Source organism: Amblyomma mixtum, chromosome 6 (assembly GCF_055824585.1).
Source record: "Amblyomma mixtum isolate Tamu chromosome 6, ASM5582458v1, whole genome shotgun sequence".
NCBI classification, from domain to species: Eukaryota; Metazoa; Arthropoda; class Arachnida; order Ixodida; family Ixodidae; genus Amblyomma; species Amblyomma mixtum.
Genome location: NC_143017.1, coordinates 15,175,928 through 15,196,794, shown reverse-complemented (window position 1 = coordinate 15,196,794; position 20,867 = coordinate 15,175,928). Strand labels below are relative to the sequence as shown.

Sequence of the window (20,867 nt, the reverse complement as noted above, 5' to 3'; positions counted from 1 at the left end):
GCTTCCGCCTCTACCCACTTTAGACAGTCAAAGTGCCCCCTGAATTTTTGTACTGTTAGCAGATAGTCAGGAAGATTTACAAACTTTGGTTAATTGCTGTGGAGACGAAGGAGACGCTCTAGGATTCAGTTTTAGCGCAACTAAATCGGGTGTAATGAATTTAACAATACAACTGATCAGGTGCTTACAATACAAGGCTACGAAATACCCAAAGTGGCCGAATACAAATACCTCGGGATTTGGCTAAACGAAGGGCAGATACCAAGCCGCCGCGGTGGCTCAGTGGTTATGGTGCTCGACTGCTGACCCAAAAGACGCGGGTTCGATCCCGGCCGCGGCGGCTAGAATTTCTTTGGAGGAGAAATTCTAGAGGCCCGCGTACTGTGCGATGTCAGTGCACGTTTAAGAACCCCAGGTGGTCGAAATTTCCGGAGCCCTCCACTACGGCGTCTCTCATAGCCTTAGTCGCTTTGGGACGTTAAACCCCATAAACCAAACTGAAGGGCAGACATACCCGGAAAAGCATGAACAGGCTCTTAGGGCAAAAGGACGAAGAGACGCCGGGATAATGAAACATTGGGCATTATGGAGGTACAACAAATATGAAGTACTAAGAGATATTTGGAAAGGAATAATGGTGCCGGGACTTACTTTCGGCAATGCGGTTCTGTGCTTAAGGTCAGAAGTTCAGTCGAGATTAGACGTAAATCAGAGAGCTGTTGGAAGATTAGCACTAGGTGCCCACGGCAAAACCACAAACGAGGCAGTACAAAGGGATATGGGCTGGGCATCGTTCGAAGCACGGGAAGCTAAGAGTAAAATACTATATGAAGAACGCTTGAGGAAATTGGACGATAACAGGTGGGCAGCTAAGGTATTTAAATATTTATACAGAAAGAACGTTGACTCACAGCGGCGGAAAAGAACTAGAAAACTAACCAGTAAGTATGCCGGTCATGAGGACGGAGAAAGAGCATTAAAACGACAAGTTAGAAACGCGGAAGTTAAAAATTGGATGAATTCAATGGAAAAGAAACAGTGTAGAACTATATCGATACTGGAAAAGGCAGATCAGGAAAGAATTTTTTTATGATAACTCAAGAGGCAGTGCCCTACTTTTTGAAGCTAGGTCAGGGTGTCTTAGAACGCGCAGCTAGAAAAAGAAATTTAACGAAGATGATGGCACATGTGCAGTGTGTGGTAGATCTGTGGAAACAATTGAACACCTCATAATCGAATGTGATGGTATCCACCCGGATGTCGATGCAGGCACAGTCACTTTTTCTGAGGCCCTAGGGTTTAAAGCTAACAATAGTCATGTAAATAAATCTGCACTGGAAGTTAGCAAAAAGCGATTGGAGGATTGGTGGCTGAAAAGCAGAGATGTGGCATAAGGTTAGAATTGTAGGAAACCGTAGGTAAAGATGATGGCGAATCTTAATGAAAATTGCCAACATAGTAAACAAAAAAATAATAAAGAAAGAAAAGCTGAGCATGGTGGCAATTGCCACCACCCCGTTTCAAAGGGGGCGCTCCTATCCATCCATCCATCCAGCCATTCGGGCGCACGGAGTGCGCTGTCACGTGGTATTTTTTAAACTCTGCGGGATTTGTTTTTCCCGGCTAAAAACAGCCACGCTAAATCTACCTCGGTAGCAGTGCCTGGGTTGAACGATATTTGTGGAGTTCCACAACATTCCTATTGACGCCTGAACGTTTCAAGCTATATTTAAAAAGTTAATTGACTTTCTAGACTAATTATTCAGAAAGGACGAGCGAAAAAAACTGGTGCTCTGACTTTAGATCAACAGAATGGAAAGCTGGGCTAGTTGTAGGTTGTTCATGATGGAATTTGTGGGCGCGAACAAACAAAACACAGAGAAGGTACCAAAGGACAGGCGCCTGTCCTGTGGTGTCTTCTCTGTGTTTTCTTTGTTCACGTCCACAAACTCCATCATGAACTTTAGATCAACCCTAACTACATACATGCGATTTCTGTTCTGAAGAACACTTAGGTTTTTTTTTTTAAGTCCTGGTCCAAGTTATCTGGGACGCCCTGTATACTATGTCCCACTTATCTGGGCAAAACGCGCGTAGAAGCCGGAAAGACAATGATCTATGAACAGTTAATGCTCGCAGTTATTCGCATAATTTCCAACTGCGTTTGTTTGCGCTACTCGGCACCCTGTTAAACTAAAGTATAGTACCATGTAGTGGCCCCTAGAATGCGCAAGAGTGACACGAAAAAGCATCGAGGAATGCTGAGCTTGCTGTAAAAGAACTGAAAGATCCAGCTTCCGACCACATGGCATGTGTAGTGTTTATTTTTTCATTGCTAGATGCGTAGCACGAAAGTTCTTGGGTAGATCAACGTGTCATGCTTGCAGGAGACTCCTACTGCCTGACAGAAATGGCGTACGAAAACTTGGTGCGGCAGGTTTTACGCGCCTAAAGGATGAAGGTGGCCCTTTATATCCGTCAGGTTTTCTATTTAGGTTTGTGGAAAAGCTAGAGAATCTTTTCACCAGCTGTTTCAGCACGCATATGAGCTTCACCACGAAAGTGTGATGGATATTATCGCACTTTTTCGTTGCAAGCACAAGGAGAGTATTGGCTGTCCTGATCACTCTGGAAACACTGATGGAAACACTCTGATGGAAACACGTCTGGCGGACTGGGAGACTCGATTTAGAGAAATGGAGAAACAAGCCGCGCGCGTGGAAGCACTTGAAAGCACGGTTAAAGCCTTAGAAGCGAAAATTACGGATTTGGAGGATAAAAGTAGACGCTCGAATTTACTGGTTTTTGGGGTATCAGAGGAACCAGAAGAGACAGAGGCTGTACTGCTTCGTAAAGTTCTAACTGATATATTTTCTACCAAGTTACAAATCACGTGCAAGTCTGTAGCCCGAATACATTGGATCGGCAAGAGCGATAAAACGCGGCCAGTAATTTTATATTTTCAAGATTACGAAGAAAAGAAAAGTATCATGCAAATTGCTTTCAAACTCAAAGGTTCTAATACTTCTGTTCAAAACGATTACTCACGAAACACGCTCAGGAAGCCTAAGCTTTTGTGGGACAGTACTTCAGAGGAAAGGGAGCACAAAAGAAAAGTTCAACTAATCAACGAGAAACTTCGAGTCGACAACGACCTTTACATTTGGGATGACGCTAAAAACTGTAGCAAAAAATTGGTAAATATAACAGTGCTAAACAAGACTGACTTCTCCGGCCTGATACGAAAGATATGCGCATATTAAATATAAATGCACGCAGCATTGTTAACAAAAGTGATCAGTTAGAGGCTATTATCTTAGGGTACAACCCGCACATCGTTGTTTTGACCGAAACTTGGCTACACAGTGGCACAGATGATGAAGACGTCTTTCCACCATCTTACAGTGTTTTCCGTCGTGACAGATCAACGAGGGGAGGCGGGGTGGCTGTGCTGGTAAAGCAGAACTTGTCAGCAACTCTCTTGTGTCAGGCTGATAGCATTGAAACTATTAGCCTAAAGATTTCTTACTATGGACATTCATTCTTGCTATTTACCGTTTATCGAGCGCCTGGCTCACCACCCCAATTCCTGTGTGATTTGCGTGAGCATGTCAGTTCATTCGTACATAAAAAAATTTTTTTAGTGGAGGACTTTAATCTTCCAGGAGTTCTTCTTCTAGTGGTGAATTTAACACTCATGTTAATTATATGCGTGAAATATTCTTACGCCACAATTTGCACCAAGTTGTCAACTTACCAACGCGAGTGCATGGTTCTTCATCATCAATGCTTGATCTTGTCTTCGTGAGCAAAACAATCGAGCATTTTTCAGTATCAATTGAACATGGAATGTCTCATCATGAGATGGTGTACTATTCGTGTCATTTAAAAAAATGTACCGCTAAGAAGGCAATAACTGTACAAGTGAAGGACTTCACACGTGCCAGAGACGAAAGCGTGTTAGATTACCTCGATTTACACCTAAGCAACTTTCAAGGAAGCAATGTAGTAGAACTTTGGGACAAGTTCAAAAAAATCTGCACTTATTGCATCGAAAATTTCGTTCCAACGAAAACAAAGAAGACAGGAAATGAAAACCCTTGGATAACGCGTGAAGTCATTCACTTGAAAAGAAAAATAAAACGCTTAAGACGACGGAATGCCTCACGGACTACAGTACAGAACTTGCAAGCTACGCTGAGCTCGTCAATTGGGCATGCCAAACGGCATTATTTTAATAACACTTTGCCGCACTTTATTCGTACGGCGCCAGAAAAATTCTGGAAATTTCTGAGCAAAAAGAACAAGGCAATGGATCAAATAATTAAAGATGGCATTCCCGTTGTCGAAAAGCAAAGTATCGCCGAACACTTTAATGCATTCTTCCACAGTGTGTTTATTAACTCAGAAGAGCTTGCACTTCCCTTTTCACCTTTATCAAATGTATCTCCTGAATTTGTATCCGCTCAAGGTGTGCTTTCTATGATCCTTAATCTAAAAACAAAATCTACCCCAGGACCGGATAACATACCGAATGTTTTTCTGCGCCGATACGCAGAAATGCTGTCACACTTTCTGGTAATTATTTTCGGTGCGTCACTGTCCACTGCAGCCCTTCCCCCTGACTGGCGAACGGCACGTGTAGTACCAGTGCCTAAGAAGGGAGACCCCACAATGATTACTAACTACCGACCAATTTCGTTAACATCATCTTGTTGTAAGATGCTTGAACACGTCATAGCCAACTTCATCAGAGATTTTCTGGAGGATAACAATATACTTTCACCTGCGCAGCATGGTTTTCGTAAAGGATTTTCTACGGTGACACAATTAACAACGGTAATCCATTCCCTTGCTAGAATTTTAGACAAATCCGGCCAGGTGGACGTTATTTTTTTAGACTTCAGGAAAGCCTTTGACCTTGTTTCACACTGTAAGCTTATTGAAAAACTTAAAATGATTAACCTTCCTCTTTTCATTATTAACTGGGTTGCTGCGTATGTCACTGATCGTAGACAGTTTGTTAACATTGATACTTACTACTCCCATGAACTTCCAGTTACTTGCGGCGTCCCTCAGGGCAGTGTGCTAGGACCATTGTTGTTTTTAATATATATTAATGACATTGTGAGCGTTATTACCGAACCCGTCCAAATACGATTGTTTGTAGACGACTGCGTGCTGTTCAGGGAAGTGTCAAGCGAGGATGACCAGATAACTCTTAATAATAATCTACAAAATATTATTTCCTGGTGTCATTGTTGGGATATGCAATTGAACGCTGACAAAACAGTGTATATGAAAATAACCAAGAAACTTAATAACCTTTCTTTTCCCTATCCCCTCGGGACAGAACCACTAACCGAAGTCAGCGAGTATAAATATCTTGGCGTCACACTAACACTGGTACACTCACATAACTAGCGTATGTGACACAGCTTTTCGGAAACTTTGCCTTCTCCGTCATAAATTGAAGCATGCCCCCGCCGAAACTAAACTTTTAGCTTATACATCATTAATAAGACCAAAACTTGAATATGCATGCGTATAGTATGGGACCCTTATACCAAAACTAACATTGACGCTATCGAAAGAATCCAGCGTAAGGCAGTCAGGTTTATTTTTTCGAAGTACCGTACAACTGATTCCCCGACAGCACTAATGAAACAACATGGAATACCGACACTGGAACTGAGAAGAAAAATTCAGCGCTTAAAATTTATGTTCCTTCTTAAAAATAACCTTCTTGCTCTAACTCCTGATCCGTACATAACACCACTTACTGCACGCCGAACACGACATCGACACGATGACTCTCTAACGCCATACAGCACCAGAACTAATGTTTTTAAATGTTCTTTTTTTCCTCGCACGATAACAGATTGGAACAACTTACCTCTGCCTCTTCTAACCAGCGTTGATTCAATTGAAACCTTGAATTGCTCTTGAATATTTTTCTTGTCTGCTTTTTGGTTGCCCAAACTGATCGTGTTTTTGCCTTACTGCAAGTTTGACATTTCATTTTTGCATATTTCATTCATTGGCTTACTTCTGTTTGTTTATGTTTCACTTTCCCAAATGAAGAGCTCGGTTTGCATTTCGTTTAGTGCTTGTTTTGCTCATGTTCTATTGCCCATAGAACAAGTGTTTTGAAATTATTATTTGCTATCTTCGTTCTATACGCTGATGTCATTTGTATGCCCCTCCTGCTTGGGCCGTAAAGGCCTGCAGTATTGAATAAATAAATAAATAAATAAATAAATAAATAAATAAATAAATAAATAAATAAATAAATAAATAAATAAATAAATAAATAAATAAATCACTGTGTGCTGAGATAATGGCATATATATGTGACAACAAGGTTGAACTTTTTTGTGAAGTCGCTGAACCGTGCCAGGGTGCGGATGCGTGAAGCGGCGAATTATCTTAAACTTTGGGAGTGCGACAGCAACAAAGCATTCCACGGGATCGAAAATCGGAGTGCGGAACAGTGGGAGAGTTTGCTCTCCAGCGGCAACCCGGTTCTCCAGAGAGAACGTGTCATCCATGCCCAGCGAGCAGCCAAACTCAGCAGTGCCCTGGAATAGGGGCGCCGACCCTGTGAGACCGAACCAAGCCATCAACATGAAGAAGATGGAAGAATTATGTCGACCGTAATATCTGTAAATTAGAGCAATAAAGTTTATCATATGCCTTCCTTGTCGCACCATGTAAGTCGCACTTTCCACGAAATGTTTAATAATTTCATTTTCTATATATTTTTTATACGAATATCATTCGTTTCAAGGTATGTTTACTTGAAATTGTCAGAGTATGTTTGTCACAGTAAGTAGCTATTTAACGTGCAGGATATATACATCTGTTCAGACTTTTGTAATACGATTTCACATGTCTGCGATTTTTTATGGTACTTAAGATTTCATTATTCAGTGTTGCTGTACATATACATGCCTGTAATCTTTCACTGTGCCGACGGTTTTCAGTTTTCGTGCTTTCTTTTCTCGTGCGTGTTCAGGTTTTGTAGTGAACACAATTTTACCCCATCTGAATATATGTAGGCATTCCTTTGCGTTTGGAGTGCAGTTCTGATGCATAGAAAGCAGCTGTTTCATTTGCAACATCGTCGTATCTGAGAAGCGTCTCAGTTGTACATAATCATTATACTTATCCCATTTCGTCGGGAAGACATTTTCAGCCTGACCCTCCTGAAAAGAAGATTGAAACCTCGGAATAACCGAGGTAAGAAGTTGGGCTTCTTTTCAACGCACTTGCAACTGCCTGATTTGCAAGGCTCAATCATTTCTTTTGTCCCTTTACATCGGCAGCCAAGCGGTGATGTAAAAAAAAAAGGGGGGGGGGGGGATACTTATGCAATAATACCAGAACCAACAGCGCGACTCTCTGATCTGCCCCCCGTAGCCGTGCACAGGCAGCGCGCTGGCTTCTGCTCCAGGAGTCTACGCCAGCGCCACACCACGGCAACCGCTTCGAAAGCCTCACGGGGAGAGCGCCGCTTTAGCCGCTTCAATGCCACCTAGAACACTGTACGCAAGCCGACGGTGGCCACGGCAGCCTTCCCGTCTGTATTCGCCCGCCTGCAGGACGCCGTATCGCAGCAGACAGCATTGCGACGGAAGGTAACACTCGTTTTTGCATTTTGCAAACGACGTTTCCAACCACGAAAGGCACAAAAGTGGCAAATGACTGCAAAGTGCTTAATTTGGTTGGTGCGATGCATCCAGGAAATTCGCCCGGCCGGTGAACACGGGTCCACGAACGGTGTTTGTTTATTGTTCTGGTTCCCGAAAGCTGCCGTACCAAGGCAGAACCCCAGCAACCACTCTCTTCTCTGCCGTTCGTGCAGCGTGAAGAGAAGTTGTGGGACGAGTTGGTTGGGCGACTTGTTGACGGCTCGCTTGCGAACGTGTTTGGTTGATGTCATTGTTGTGCTTCCGGAGTGCGACACGGGCTTAAGGCAGACAGGGTCGGAAAGTGGAGGACGCTCGCCTCACCAATTGATGCATATCGTTTTCTTTTTGTCTTACGATGCCCGCACCACAAAATTGTGCTGATAAAACACCTCCATTTTTAAAACTGCTTCTGGTTTTGGAGAACTGCTAAGCTTAGCAAGTGCGCGTTGTCTGGTTGCCACAGAGATACGGCGTCAGAAAGCGCGGTGTGTTGAAAAAGGTTGGTGTCACATGAAAGAAGTTACGAACTACTGAACTTCGCGCAATATGTTCGTTTCATTATTTGCCGCTTCTTTTTGCTTTAATGAAAAATAACGTTAAATTTCGACTTTTACAATTTAGTGTTTCACATTTCAGCCGAGATGGAGCGACTAACATAATAATCTAGACGAGGCCGACCCCCAATTGTGAAGATCTCGCGAGTACACGCCGCAAGGCGGCTTTCGCACGCTGCGCGACACCCGGGCTTAGTTCCTCTTTGCTGAAGCTCTCAGTACAACCCATGAGCGAAGCGGAAAATGATCCTTAAAGGAGGCCGTTCAGACAAAAGCGTCGACTGATTTTCACGACGTCGTTGCGCCTGCTGGCCTGACATCGCCGGTGGGTTCAAACTGATTAACCACAAATTAGACGGATTAACGGCGACGTCTTGACAATTGTTCGACGCCATTGGCAGCAGGGGAACCATGAAGGGGCATTCTCCGCTTCGCTGCATCCACCTCTAGTTGAAATCAAGAACATTTGCAGGGCGGGTTGTACGCAGCGCGGATAGGCGATGGACCTTTCGGAAGTGTACACTCGCCGCCAAAAGTAAATGGAAGGCGACTTCGTCAAAAAAAATTAATTTATTTAAATCTAAAGCATAATGCCCTTGCTTGTTGGTGCACAGTGCAATTCACAAAATCACAATTAGGCTGCACATATGTATTGAAGGATGCACGAATTGGGGGGCCCATGATTAAATTTTTTCGTGAATACTGCCTTCAATTTACTTTTCACGGCACCTGTACACCAAGGGAGCGCAAACGTGGAAGATGGCGGGGAGGACGGATGACTATGAAATGTGAGGGACGGGCGCAGCTGACGGAAGAAGGGCTCTAGTGGAGATAGGCCTTTTTCCAGGGCATAGTTACGACGATAATCATGACTTCCGAGGACGACCGGCCTCGCATCAGCTCCAAGGGGTGCTTTTTGTTGGAGGCAAAATTACAGAGGCCCGTATACTGTGCATACGTAAAAAAAAAAAACAGATGTATGCGCTAAAAGACAAACAGGGCAATGTCATCAGCAATATGGATAAGATAGTTGAATTAGCCGAACAGTTCTACACAAATCTATACAGTAGCGAATGTAATCATCAAGTTACTGAGGGAGTCAGTCGAACACAGCAATGGTACATCCTGCCAGCAACGAAGGAGGAAGTAAAGAAAGCCTTAGGAGCAATGCAATGAGGGAAAGCAGCTTGTGAGGATCAGGTAACAGCAGATTTATTGAAGGAAGGAGGAGAGATTGTGCTACAAAAACTAGCCACCCTGTATACGCAATGGCTTGTGACCTCGAGAGTACCAGAAGCTTGGAAGAACGCTAACATTATCTTAATTCATAAGAAAGGAGACGTGAAGGACTTGAAGAATTACAGACCAATAAGCTTTTTTTCCGTTGCCTACAAGGTATTTACTAAGGTAATCGCTAATAGAGTCAGGACAACCTTGGACTTTAGTCAACCAAATGATCAGGCAAGCTTTCGTAAAGGATACTCGACAATAGACCACATTCACACTATCAATCAGGTGATAGAAAAATGCGCGGAATATAACCCACCCCTATATATAGCCTTCATTGATTACCAGAAAGCATTTGACTCAGTGGAAACCTCAGCTGTCATGCAGGCATTGCGGAATCAGGGTGTAGAAGAGCGTTATGTGAAAATATTGGAAGATATTTATAACGATTGCAAAGCTACTATAGTTCTCCATAAAGTCAGCAATAAAATTCCAATACGGAAAGGTGTCAGGCAGGGAGACACGATCTCGCCAATGCTCTTCACTGCCTGTTTACAGGCGGTATTCCGGGGACTGGAATGGGAACAGTTGGGGATAAGCGTTAATGGAGAATACCTGAGTAATTTGCGATTCGCTGGTGACATTGCCTTGCTAAGCCACTCAGGACAAGAACTGCAAAGCATCATCAATCAGTTAGACAGGCAGAGCAGAACGGTGGGGCTAAGAATTAACATGCAGAAAACCAAAGTAATGTTCAACAGCCTAGCAAGGGAACAGCATTTCGCAATTGGTACCGAGGCGCTGGAAGTAGTAAGAGAATATGTCTACTTAGGGCAGGTAGTGACCGCAGATCCGGATCATGAGAGGGAAATAACTAGAAGAATAAGAATGGAGTGGAGCGCATATGGCAGGTTCTCTCAGATCATGAATGGTAGCTTACCAATATCCCTGAAGAGAAAAGTATACAACAGCTGTATCCTACCGGTACTCACCTATAAGGCAGAAACGTGGAGGCTGACAAAGAGGGTTCAGCTTAAGTTAAGAACAACGCAGCGAGCTATGGAAAGGAAAACGATAGGTGTAACGTTAAGAGATCGGAAGAGGGCGGAGTGGGTGAGGGAACAAACGCGGGTTAATGATATCTTAGTTGAAATCCAGAGGAAGAAATGAGCTCGGGAAGGGCATGTAATGCGAAGGCAAGATAACCGCTGGTTTTTAAGGGTAACGGAGTGGATTCCAAGACAAAGCAAACGTAGCAGGGGACAGGCAGAAAGTTAGGTGGGGGGATGAGATTAAAAAGTTTGCGGGGATACAGTGGCGGCAACTGACAAAGGACAGGGTTAATTGGAGAGACATGGGGGAGGCCTTTGCCCTGCAGTGGGTGTAGTCAGGCTGATGATGATGATGATGATACTGTGCGATGTCAGTGCACGTTAGAACCCCAGGTGGTCGAAATTTCCGGAGCCCTTCACTACGGCGTCCCTCATAGCTCGAGTCGCTTTGGGACGTCAAACCCCCCCAAAACCCTAAACTAACAGGTGTCGCACCCTCAGCCTCCAAAGTGAACCAACGCAAGGCGTACGGTGGTCATCAACTGCGCAGTGCGCTGCCTCCCGTGATTGTGTCGTGGCCTTGAGTAACGCACCCTAAGAGCATGCGCCGACTCGATGAACATTGAACTCAGGTACAGTAGACACAAGTTTTATTTTCGGCACGCTGTTTTCTTTTTCACCATGAGTCTGTGCCACCTGGCCACCTTCATTCCGTTTAGATGCGAAGTGCACAAGCTATCGCCGTCAGAAGTCGTTGCCTCTCACACATCCACCCTTCGCACCAGGTAACAAGGGCTACTTGGTTGAATACGTGAGCACACAAGAAGACAGGGACATACAAGAGAGCTGTGACAATGCGCTTTGTCCTCTGTCTCTCGCATGCTCCCTCCTCTTGTGCGCTCGCCTTTCCGTCAAAATTAATAGCACCAGGTAAATCATGAATGCACCGCTTTCACGAACCTGCGGTGGGCACAAGGGGGGACGTGGATTAAACTCCCGCAACGTATGTCTCAATGACTAGAACACTTGGAAAACGAGTTGTGTTTATTCGACAACATTATTCACCGTTATTGCGCGACAAGTAAATGGACGCTGACTAAAACAATTTTTTTCCCGCTGCGGCTGGCTTTACGGCGCACACTGGGAGTGCGACATGCGCTTGCTCTCTTAGGTCACAGTAGCATGAGACAACTGAATGAGCGCAGCAGTTGCAGTGCTTTGTCAGGAGCACACTGCACATCTATTCATGCACAGATAACAGGGGAGTACTGTCTCATGGCAAAAAATATTTCACGCAGTGTTTTGCCGCTCAGAGTTAAAACACTCACTTACCACTGGGAGTGGCAATTATTTTTCAACCCTTCCATTCCTAGCCTCGTTTTATGTTTAGTTTGGAAGAGGCAATTTCTTACATTGGCTCTGCGCCCGTTGTCCCGTGTTCAGCCTTTCCTCCCAACAACCGTATTACTCTGCATACGTTTCTACAGCTTTCCTGCTAGTATCTCATTTTCAGTGACAAAAACTATAAGGGGGGGGGGGGGGGGGGAGAGAGAAACCCGCTCAGAGTCTGCGTTCGGTCTGCAGCACTTTGTAGAGGCCGATTTGCACGGAGCTGTACGCGGTAACGGCATTGTTTGGCTGATTGGTGTCCGCAGCAGCACGAAGCTCAAGTTCGTCAATTCTCCCGACTAAAAGGCGCGGTTGAACTCCCCAAGGCCACTAGACTCGACGCCAGCCATTGGACGGGGTGCACTTTGCGGCACTTTGAAAAATAAGTTAGGCAGTTCCTTCGCAGATGCGAGGACGTTCATTCCAGCAGGTACGCACTCGGGAGTAGCTGGTAGAAGAGTCTATACAGAGTGTCCGCGTAACAGTGCACTCCCTGGAGGCTGCACGGAGTAGGTTCGCTTGAAGCCACCAGGCTGCGCCAAAGACGTAGCGGCGCGAAAGCCCAGTGCGCCAGCGCCTGGTTCTTCACGCCCGCGTAGCACGACGCCGCCACTCCGTCCACGATCACAGTGCCCTCTCTCGTGAGCGGCGCGTACACTCCAGTCAGCAACTCCGCGCGGACGTCACAGACGCGCTCTTGCCGCAAGTCTCTAGTTCTCGCATCACTCGGGAGGTGGCGCCACGCTTCAGTGCCGTTGAACTCTCCTGTGCCGCTGTGGACGAGCACAAAGCCACCCGGCGCGACTCGAGCGGCGAATGTGGGTTGCGGCTTGGCGCCTCTGTTAGCCGCGTAGAACAGCAAGTGGGCGGGTGTGAGCTTCACACGGCGTCCGGACTCAGTGGAAATTGTGTAGAAGAGGCGCTCCGCGTCGCTCTGCCGGTCCAGAAACGCGATCACTTCACTGAACACTGCTGTCCGGCCGTCAGCGCCCAGCGCCAGCACGCGGTCGCCGAGCATCAGGTCGGCGAGTCGCTTCGCGCCTGCGGGTGTCTCGACCAGGGAGTCACCGTGGAAGCATCCGCCCGTCCGCGCCGACCCGTATGACTCTGCGAAGCAACCAGCGGGCAGCAATTTTCATGCACATTGCGTAAAAAAAAAAAAAAAACATCTGGAAGAAGGTGAAGCACTAAAAGACGGCACAGAGACAGCAAGCAACCGGACATGCGCCACTCCTTCAACAAGGGAAACGGTTCATTACATAGCCATGAAAGAAAAGAAGTGCACTACTGTGTATTTTACGCAGACACAAATGTTTCATATCTGATATCATTAAGCGCCGCACTTTAAGGCCTGGGAATATATGGAATTAAGGCACCTAGGCGGAAGTAACTGGCACCTCCGATCAATGTTACCAGTGCATGCGATGTAACTGCTAAGCCCATGACACTTGAATCAATTTGACAAGCTGACAACCATCAGGTGGGAAATGTGGAAATTAGTGTTTGAAGCGCAATTACGCAGTAACTCGTCTATCATTATCATCACCGGCGACTTCCCAGAACAAAATGAATTCCGCAGCCTGGAGCAGGACGAACGCGGGCGGCAAGTTCTCAACACCGACGATGTTATTGTTGTGTGCTGACTTAAAGCAAAAAAAAAAAAGAATACTACGGTAGGGACAGGAACGAAAGGGCAAAAACAGGGGGGCGCGCTCGCAAGCGAGAACCGGCACCAAGTTTAGGAGAATGATCCGACGAATACGCATATGTCGAGGTACGTGTTATGTTTGCTTTCAGGGCCGCCCGAAGAAGGTTGCCAGAAAGGGGTGCCGCACAGACGTAACCTGCAGCACCGGTGCGAGCGGGGATCAGCGGAGCCACGGCCGGCGAGGGCGCTGCTGATGAAAGACGCACGGGTCTCGAGCGGATGGAACGCTTGTCACAGGTGGGGGGGGGGGGGGGGGGGGGGGTGCAATGAACGCGGGGGCTCCCTCGAGACACGCAGCCACCGCCCATCGCGGGCTATCGTAGTGCGAAAGGCGTGCCACTCACCGGACTTGACGGACAGGTGTATGTGGGTGCGCGACTCGTAGTAGACCCAGTCGAAGCCGGCCTCGACTGCCAGCCGCGCCAGCATGCCGTACTTGGAGCGCTCGCGGTCGCTCGTCGTCACGTCCACAGCGCGGCCCTCGTAGTGCAGCGAGTGGGGCGCGTGGTGGCCCTCCTCGTCCCAGCCCTCGGTGACACGCAGCCGCACGCCGGGCCACTGGTTCATCACCGACACGGCCAGCGTGTTCAGCTTGCTCTTGCAGCGCTGCGAAGGGCAAGTCACCGCCGTCACAAACCCATTGCTTCACTTTGGAAGTGTGTAAACCGCATCATGCCGTAGCGTGCCTTGTTTGGTGAGCTGGCACCAATAGTGGCCACTCCCCGAATTTAGCCGCTGTGTTTGCCTCAAGCCGGTTTTGCGGCAGGCTGCTCACCTGGCCACCGCGTCAGGCGGCAGCTCATTTAATCGTTAGATGCTACCTGGGTTACAACCCAGGCCAAGAAACCAGAGTCCCCCCCCCCCCCAATGGCAGCACCTGCCAGAAGGGCAGTAGCGCATCGCATGGCCGCAACACCACTGCGCCAGGAATGGCAGGAAGACTCCCACAACTGTCAACCGTGAACACTGGGTCTGAACACCGCAATCGAAGCGAAAACAGAACTTCTAGCGAACATAATTGGCATTTGGCCCAACTACGCAAATCAACCATCATGTTTCAATTTTTTTTGTTTCAATTCTGATGTGGTTTTGTGTGGTCAATCTTCATTGCTCTCAGGTCATAAGTTGCTGCAGTAAAGAGTGCTGCCAGGAGGAACCATGCCGACACGCCCATGGCACCTCTTTCCGAACCCCTTCCCGTGCCCTCACGTCCAACGGTGTCCTGTCAGCGAACTGTCAAGGATTGTCCGACCTCGTCGTGTGCAGATGCTTGGCCAGCGCTTCTGCCATTACCTCCCTGAGCCTCCTGAGCGTAAGCGCCCATCGTCGAGCTCAACAGTCGTTACAGACGGGCTCCCAGAACAAGATCGCCAAGCACTCGTGACTCTTAGGACGGTGTTCAACGCCATTCGCCCTCTGCTACCGGCCCTGCAGTCCTCAACCGCTCGACGCGTCTTATTGATGTCGGACTTCCTCAGCCCAGCGATCCAAGATCACTAAAATACAATGGCTGGCCAGCTTTCGGCGTTTCGTGAGGAAGTCAGAGGTGTTGCGCTCTTGCAGTTGAACGCCAGAAAGAGGCCTCAAGTCACGAATCTCAAGTTTCCGGCAATATTTCAACAACCACTTCTCGATATTGGTCACCTGCGAGCCTAACTTATCTCAAGCAATCAGGATTTTCGGGTACGGGTCCTTCATCACCCCCACATACTGAAAGCTCAACAAAGTTCTGGTCTACATCAGCGCCGACATGATGTACAGTCTTTGTCAAAAGTAACCAGGCTGCATGGTTTTACTTCTCAGTCGTTTATTTAAACTATTATGCCAGCCCTCAAGCTCTAAATCTCTGTATGGTAAGGAGAACCCTTGCCCTCACCTTCAAAGAACTTTTAGACCTTAGGGAAAGCTGTAAAGGCTCTACAATACAAAAAAGAAGCAAGCCATGCAGCCTGGTTACTTTTGACAAAGACTGTACTATCACGATGGAAAGAAACGCGAACAGCGCGGCGCCTACGTGCTCCGCTGTTCGAAATTCATTTGAGGGCGCTTTTACCTGTATGGTAAGAGACTTTAGTACATTTGCTGTCTCGGTTGACCCCACAGTGACAATCAGTACGGGTGTTTCATAGTCAAAAAGGGACCATAGCGTTCACACTGATTGAAGCGTATGTCTCCCCCTCCTCTCAATTGGACTGCGAGAGGCTAAAGGCTATTGTGGAGGCAACCCAGGCTCCTTGGTTTATTAGCGGCGATTTCAACTCCCACCAGCTACTATGGGGAAGCTCTAGAATCAACGCCAGGGGAAGGAATATTTCCTTATTAGCTTCAGGTAATCAACTTTACGTAATTCAAGACGGCAGCACGACGTACCTGCGAGACAGCTGCTACAAAGAAGCCCTCACTTCTAGTTTGGAGGACACCGTAGCAACTGCAATGAAGGCTGCTGTAGAGGCTACCTCACGTCAGCTGGAATGCGCACTGAATTTGGTATAGAATTAGACCGCCTATGTGCCATTCAGCGCCGTGCAGAAAGACGTTACACACGAATCAAATGCTTTATTGAGGGACCCCAGACAGGCGCGACGTTTTCACAGGAAAATCAAGCGACGAATGCACAGGCTAGCCTACCAGCGCTGGAAGTCTTTCTGCCAGTCTCTGGATTCTCGAAAACCAATGTCCCTCATTTGGCTGAGGTGAGGGGTCTTCTAACTCTTCCACAGCAAACACAGCCTTTCTATGCGTTAGCTCTACATCAAGATCGCCACCAGACTAAAGTAGCAACTGACTTCTGCAGGATAACTGCTGTGCAATAAATACCTCGAGATCCCAACGTGTTCTTCCTGCCTCACGGAAATCAGCGATAGATGTTATCTTTACTCATCAACAACTACATGCTGCGCTTGCAGAAAGTAAGCGTTCGTCTTCACTAGGGCCAGATGACATCACATATGCTTCGCTGTGCCATATTGACGAAGACGCGCGAGAGAGCTACTCAACCTTTACAATCATTCATGGCTCGACAGTGTTATTCCTCCGCAGTGCGAATCCAGTCGGCTTATACCACTACTAAGTACCAGGAAATCCCCACTCGACTCCCATCATACAGGCCAACAGAATTGGCCAGCTGGGTGGGAAAAATAACGGAAAGAATTATTCTGACGCGCCTCGATTGGTACAATGACCAATAAGGTTTGCCCTATGCTATGGCGGGTTTTTGACGGGGTCGCTTCTGTATAGACAACGTGATTGATCGTGCGTCCATAGTTCAGCAACAGAAACGTGAGAAGCGCATGTGCGTGGAACTTTTTCTTGATGTCAAAGGTGCGTACGATAATGTAGCACATGAGGTCATCCTTGATGCGCTAGAGGCTGCTGGAATCGATGGTCGGATGTTTAGGTGGATACAATTCTATCTGACCAAAAGGTCATCTTTTATCATTTGTGAAGATGGCCAGAGACCTGTGCATCACACCTACTAAGGCCTGCCCCAGAGCGGAGTCCTCAGCTTTACTTGGTTTAATCTGTCACTTTCAGCACACCCAGAGAACCAACCTAATTCCGTCCATATCTCTATGTCTGCCGACGGCGTATGCATCTGGGCCTCTTCTGTGACGCGTCTCCAGGGGCGAGCAAGACTTCAGCGGGCAGCAAACATAAGTTCCTCCTGTCTCCGAAAGCAAGGTCTGAGCGTTTCAGCCGCAAAGTGCGCGTCAGTGGCATTTGCACGCAAACTACTCCGTTAACTATCGACGGCCATACCGTTATACCTCTCAGCGTGTTTTTAGGAATTATCATAGACCGGAATCTATCATGGAGCCCACATTAAACATTTCAAAGAAAAGACAAATCTATCATTCACCTACTCAGATTTCTGGCTGGAAAATCATGGGAGCCGTCGGTTCAGTCAGTGCTGCAGCTGTACGGAGTACTCTTATTGGGATTTTCGTGCTACAGTACACCCGTGCTTTCGTACACATACAAGACGCAGTTGCATGTGTCCATACTGTACAAGTTTCATACTCTTCGCGCACACCTGGCCTACCTCGCGCCGCATCAACAGTTGCTATCCGCATCAACATTGCTATCGCCAAGGACGACCCCCTTTCGATGTATATGTAGCACTTGACACCCTGCGGATCCACATACGTTATCTAACAGATTCCCCATCACCACTCTGTGTCAGTGCAGGTACAGAGACCACACGCAGCGTTTTCAAAGGTAACACTAGCAGCCCACCAGTCGTCCATATTTTTTCGTTACTTTTCATGCTGTTGCCGAAACGGGGAGCCGTTGCTCTGTCAAGCTGTCGAAAGACAGCTTTTACTTCGGCCCCCCTGCATCATCATGTATGGCGTGATGATCGAAAATAAAACAAAGGAACAAACAAACCCCGGCGACGTGTCCTGCCTCTGCGCTATATAGTGTCTTTGGGAGCCAGGTGTGCGACCTGAATTACAGGGACCGCGAAGAAATCGACCTTACCGACGCCGGCCCTTAAACATTTGATGCTTCACCTACTCTACGCCGAATGCAGTAACTGCACTCATGCATATAGAGATGACTGGGTCTCTTCTACTAGTTCAGCTTGCGTCAAGGTCAAGGCCAGTATTAACCAGCTAATTTCCCATCGGACAACTTGCACCGGGTCACAAGCGGCCGTGCAGGAAATCAGCGCGCAAACACCCCATGAATAGGCTGTGTTCTACGGTTCAAAAGCTGCCCTCCAATGCCTAAATCCTGTTTTCCGCCATGGCGACCGCGTGCAACTCGTAGCGAAAATAAGACGTCTTCAACACAGGCACTGGTAAAGGGTCATGACCACTACACAGTGACGTTATCGGAAACGACGCATCTGACGCTGCAGCTCGACCGGCCCACGGCAGTGCCAACATTGTCCGGATACCAGTGACAAGAGTCGACGCAGCAAGACATCTGCGGGTGCTTGACGGCAATTAGAAGCTAGCGTCATAGTGTACCCCAGTAAAGTCTGCACGCCGTTTGCACCGCATCGACCCTTTACTTCAGCTCAATCCACAGTCCAGCCTCTCCCGCTGCGATGCTACTCTCTTGTGTCGCTTGTAGCTGGAAGTGACGTTTACAAATGCCTACTCCCACATAATCGCAATGGCAGACACTCTTGTTTGTGCGAACTCCCGAGTGAGACGAGACTATTTAGCACCTACTTTGTGACTGCACTCGGTTTCAGCTTGAGCGTGTAGCCCTTGTTGTAAAGTTCCGCCGCCTAGATCCTCGTCCCGTTACAGAAGCCGATTCTGGGTTCCTTGAAAATGTAGGTCACTCGAAGGCGAGAGATAACCGAGGGTCCCGTAAGCTGGATTCCAAGACAGGGCAAGCGCAGCAGTGGACGTTATAAGGTCTGGTGAGACTAGATAAGATGCCACAGCTGGTGGAAGACAGGATTAACTGGCGGAATATGAGAGGGGTCTTTATCCTGCAGTCGATGTAGTTAGGTTTATGATGATGATGATCCTGGGGGCTGGAGGGCCTTCTTTGAGTGGAATTTGCCACTTCGTTCTTGAGTACTATCCGACTATAGCCTCTTGCGAGCCTCTTGAAGCGTGTGGCCCTCACTTTCCGTGCACGCGAAATTCAGAGGCATCCCTATAATGAACTCTCCATATGCGCGTGCATTGTGGAAATAGGAGCCCATATTACGCGATATCTAAATAAGCAGTCTACTCGCTTTTCAAGTCTTTTCCGGGCGGTGACCCTTACAAGTTTTCTACTCACTGTTCGCGCAGGTTTGGATGGAGAACATTTACACTGCTGTCCATCATCATGGATTTCCTGTCAACGACGTACGCCAGAAATTGGTTGACAGGGGTTATTCGTCTCCTTATACTTTCAAGTTACAACAGTGCCCGGCCAGTGACGAATTTGAACAATTCGCCATTCCAAGCTGTCAGCGTTGTCCAGTGAGCCTCAAAATCACCGGAGCAGCACAGTGAGGATGGGTAGCGGGACCGGCGAGATGGCAGTGATCGTTACACGAGTTTTTCTACTGCTCACGCAGGTTGCTTTTTTTTCACCCTTTCAGAGCGTCGCGCTACGCCCCAAATGTTTTGTCTTAGTTGTTCCTGTTGGCGGCACGGTTTTGTGTGTTCAAATCGTCTCCATGTCCAGAGACATTTTTCGCCGTTTCGTAGCCCGGCATTTTGTCAGCTACTTTTGTAGCTCTCCGCCGCGGATATTGAGTACAACCCAGGTCTGCCAACTACATACAAAATGCTGTAAATTGAAGCGTTTAAAAAACGCACTTCCGTTTAAATTCCACATTTTTTACCACATACGTGGCTGCAGCGAATTATCAAACAGACTTCAGTATATTTATCACTGCTGAACAATATCGCACTGTCGGGTTATTTGTGACCAACTTTTTGTCAATACCTTAAGCAGCACCAGCAGTTCACTGCGATCACTGGTATCAATTTTAATTGAAGCTGCCCCACTTTACACGCAACCATAAAGAATGGCGCCTTGATTTGTTGAAATCGTACCCCCGTTCAAAAGAAGTTCAGCATGAGCTTGCTGAGGACCTTGAAGCACTGGAAGGCTACGCAAAGAGATGCACGTGGCCAATATACGATTTTTCTTAGCACTAACGTGCATGCTGTAAATATACTAGCTGCTGCAACTGCGTTCTTTTCATTCGCATACAATCAGATTCGCGTACAATACATCGATGAATGAAAAGCAATGCTCCCTGAAGGAGAGGTAAGGAATGTTTTATGGGTTCATTGTGGTTGGCATTGCCGGACTTTTATTTTGCGCTCCTTCATTCAATGAAGGAGGCAAGCTACATCAATCCGCCAACATGAGAGTCATGTTTTTTTAGAAATCCTGGAGATTGATTTTCCCGCCATTATAGTGGATTTCACGATTCTCATAGCGGTCTGCTGGACATTTGATACCATATATTCGTTGAAAAACAAACGGCCATTTTCAGTGGTGAAACACTACAGTGGGCTGGTCTGGCCACCACCCACCGCCACGTGCTTTGCGGACGATCTCTGATAATGAGAAGTCTGCAAGAGACCTGCACTAAGGACTGTATATGCTGCTGTTTATGTAAACTAAATTTCCTTTGGTGGCTCTTTCCTCCTGGTTCATTGCGACGCTGAGTTATTGTGCACAAAACACTTAGACCTTGGCTTCGGTGTGTCGTTACATGCTCATAATGCAACAAATGACTTCCTGTTAATTGGCATGGACGCACAATTGC

At 47.2% G+C, this 20,867-nt stretch overlaps 1 protein-coding gene across 1 annotated transcript in view; it reads right to left on the bottom strand.

Annotated features, from left to right (window-relative positions):
• Positions 1 to 11,160: 11,160 nt before the first annotated feature.
• Positions 11,161 to 20,867, bottom strand: part of hh (hedgehog signaling protein) — a 104,346-nt gene continuing 94,639 nt past the window's right edge. Inside the window, exons 2-3 of the mRNA XM_089547585.1 lie at positions 13,969 to 14,230; positions 11,161 to 13,023 (exon numbers count right to left, since the gene is read on the bottom strand). Coding sequence (XP_089403711.1) covers positions 12,335 to 13,023; positions 13,969 to 14,230 — 951 coding nt within the window. The 3' untranslated portion in view covers positions 11,161 to 12,334. The remainder of the gene's footprint in view (positions 13,024 to 13,968; positions 14,231 to 20,867) is intronic.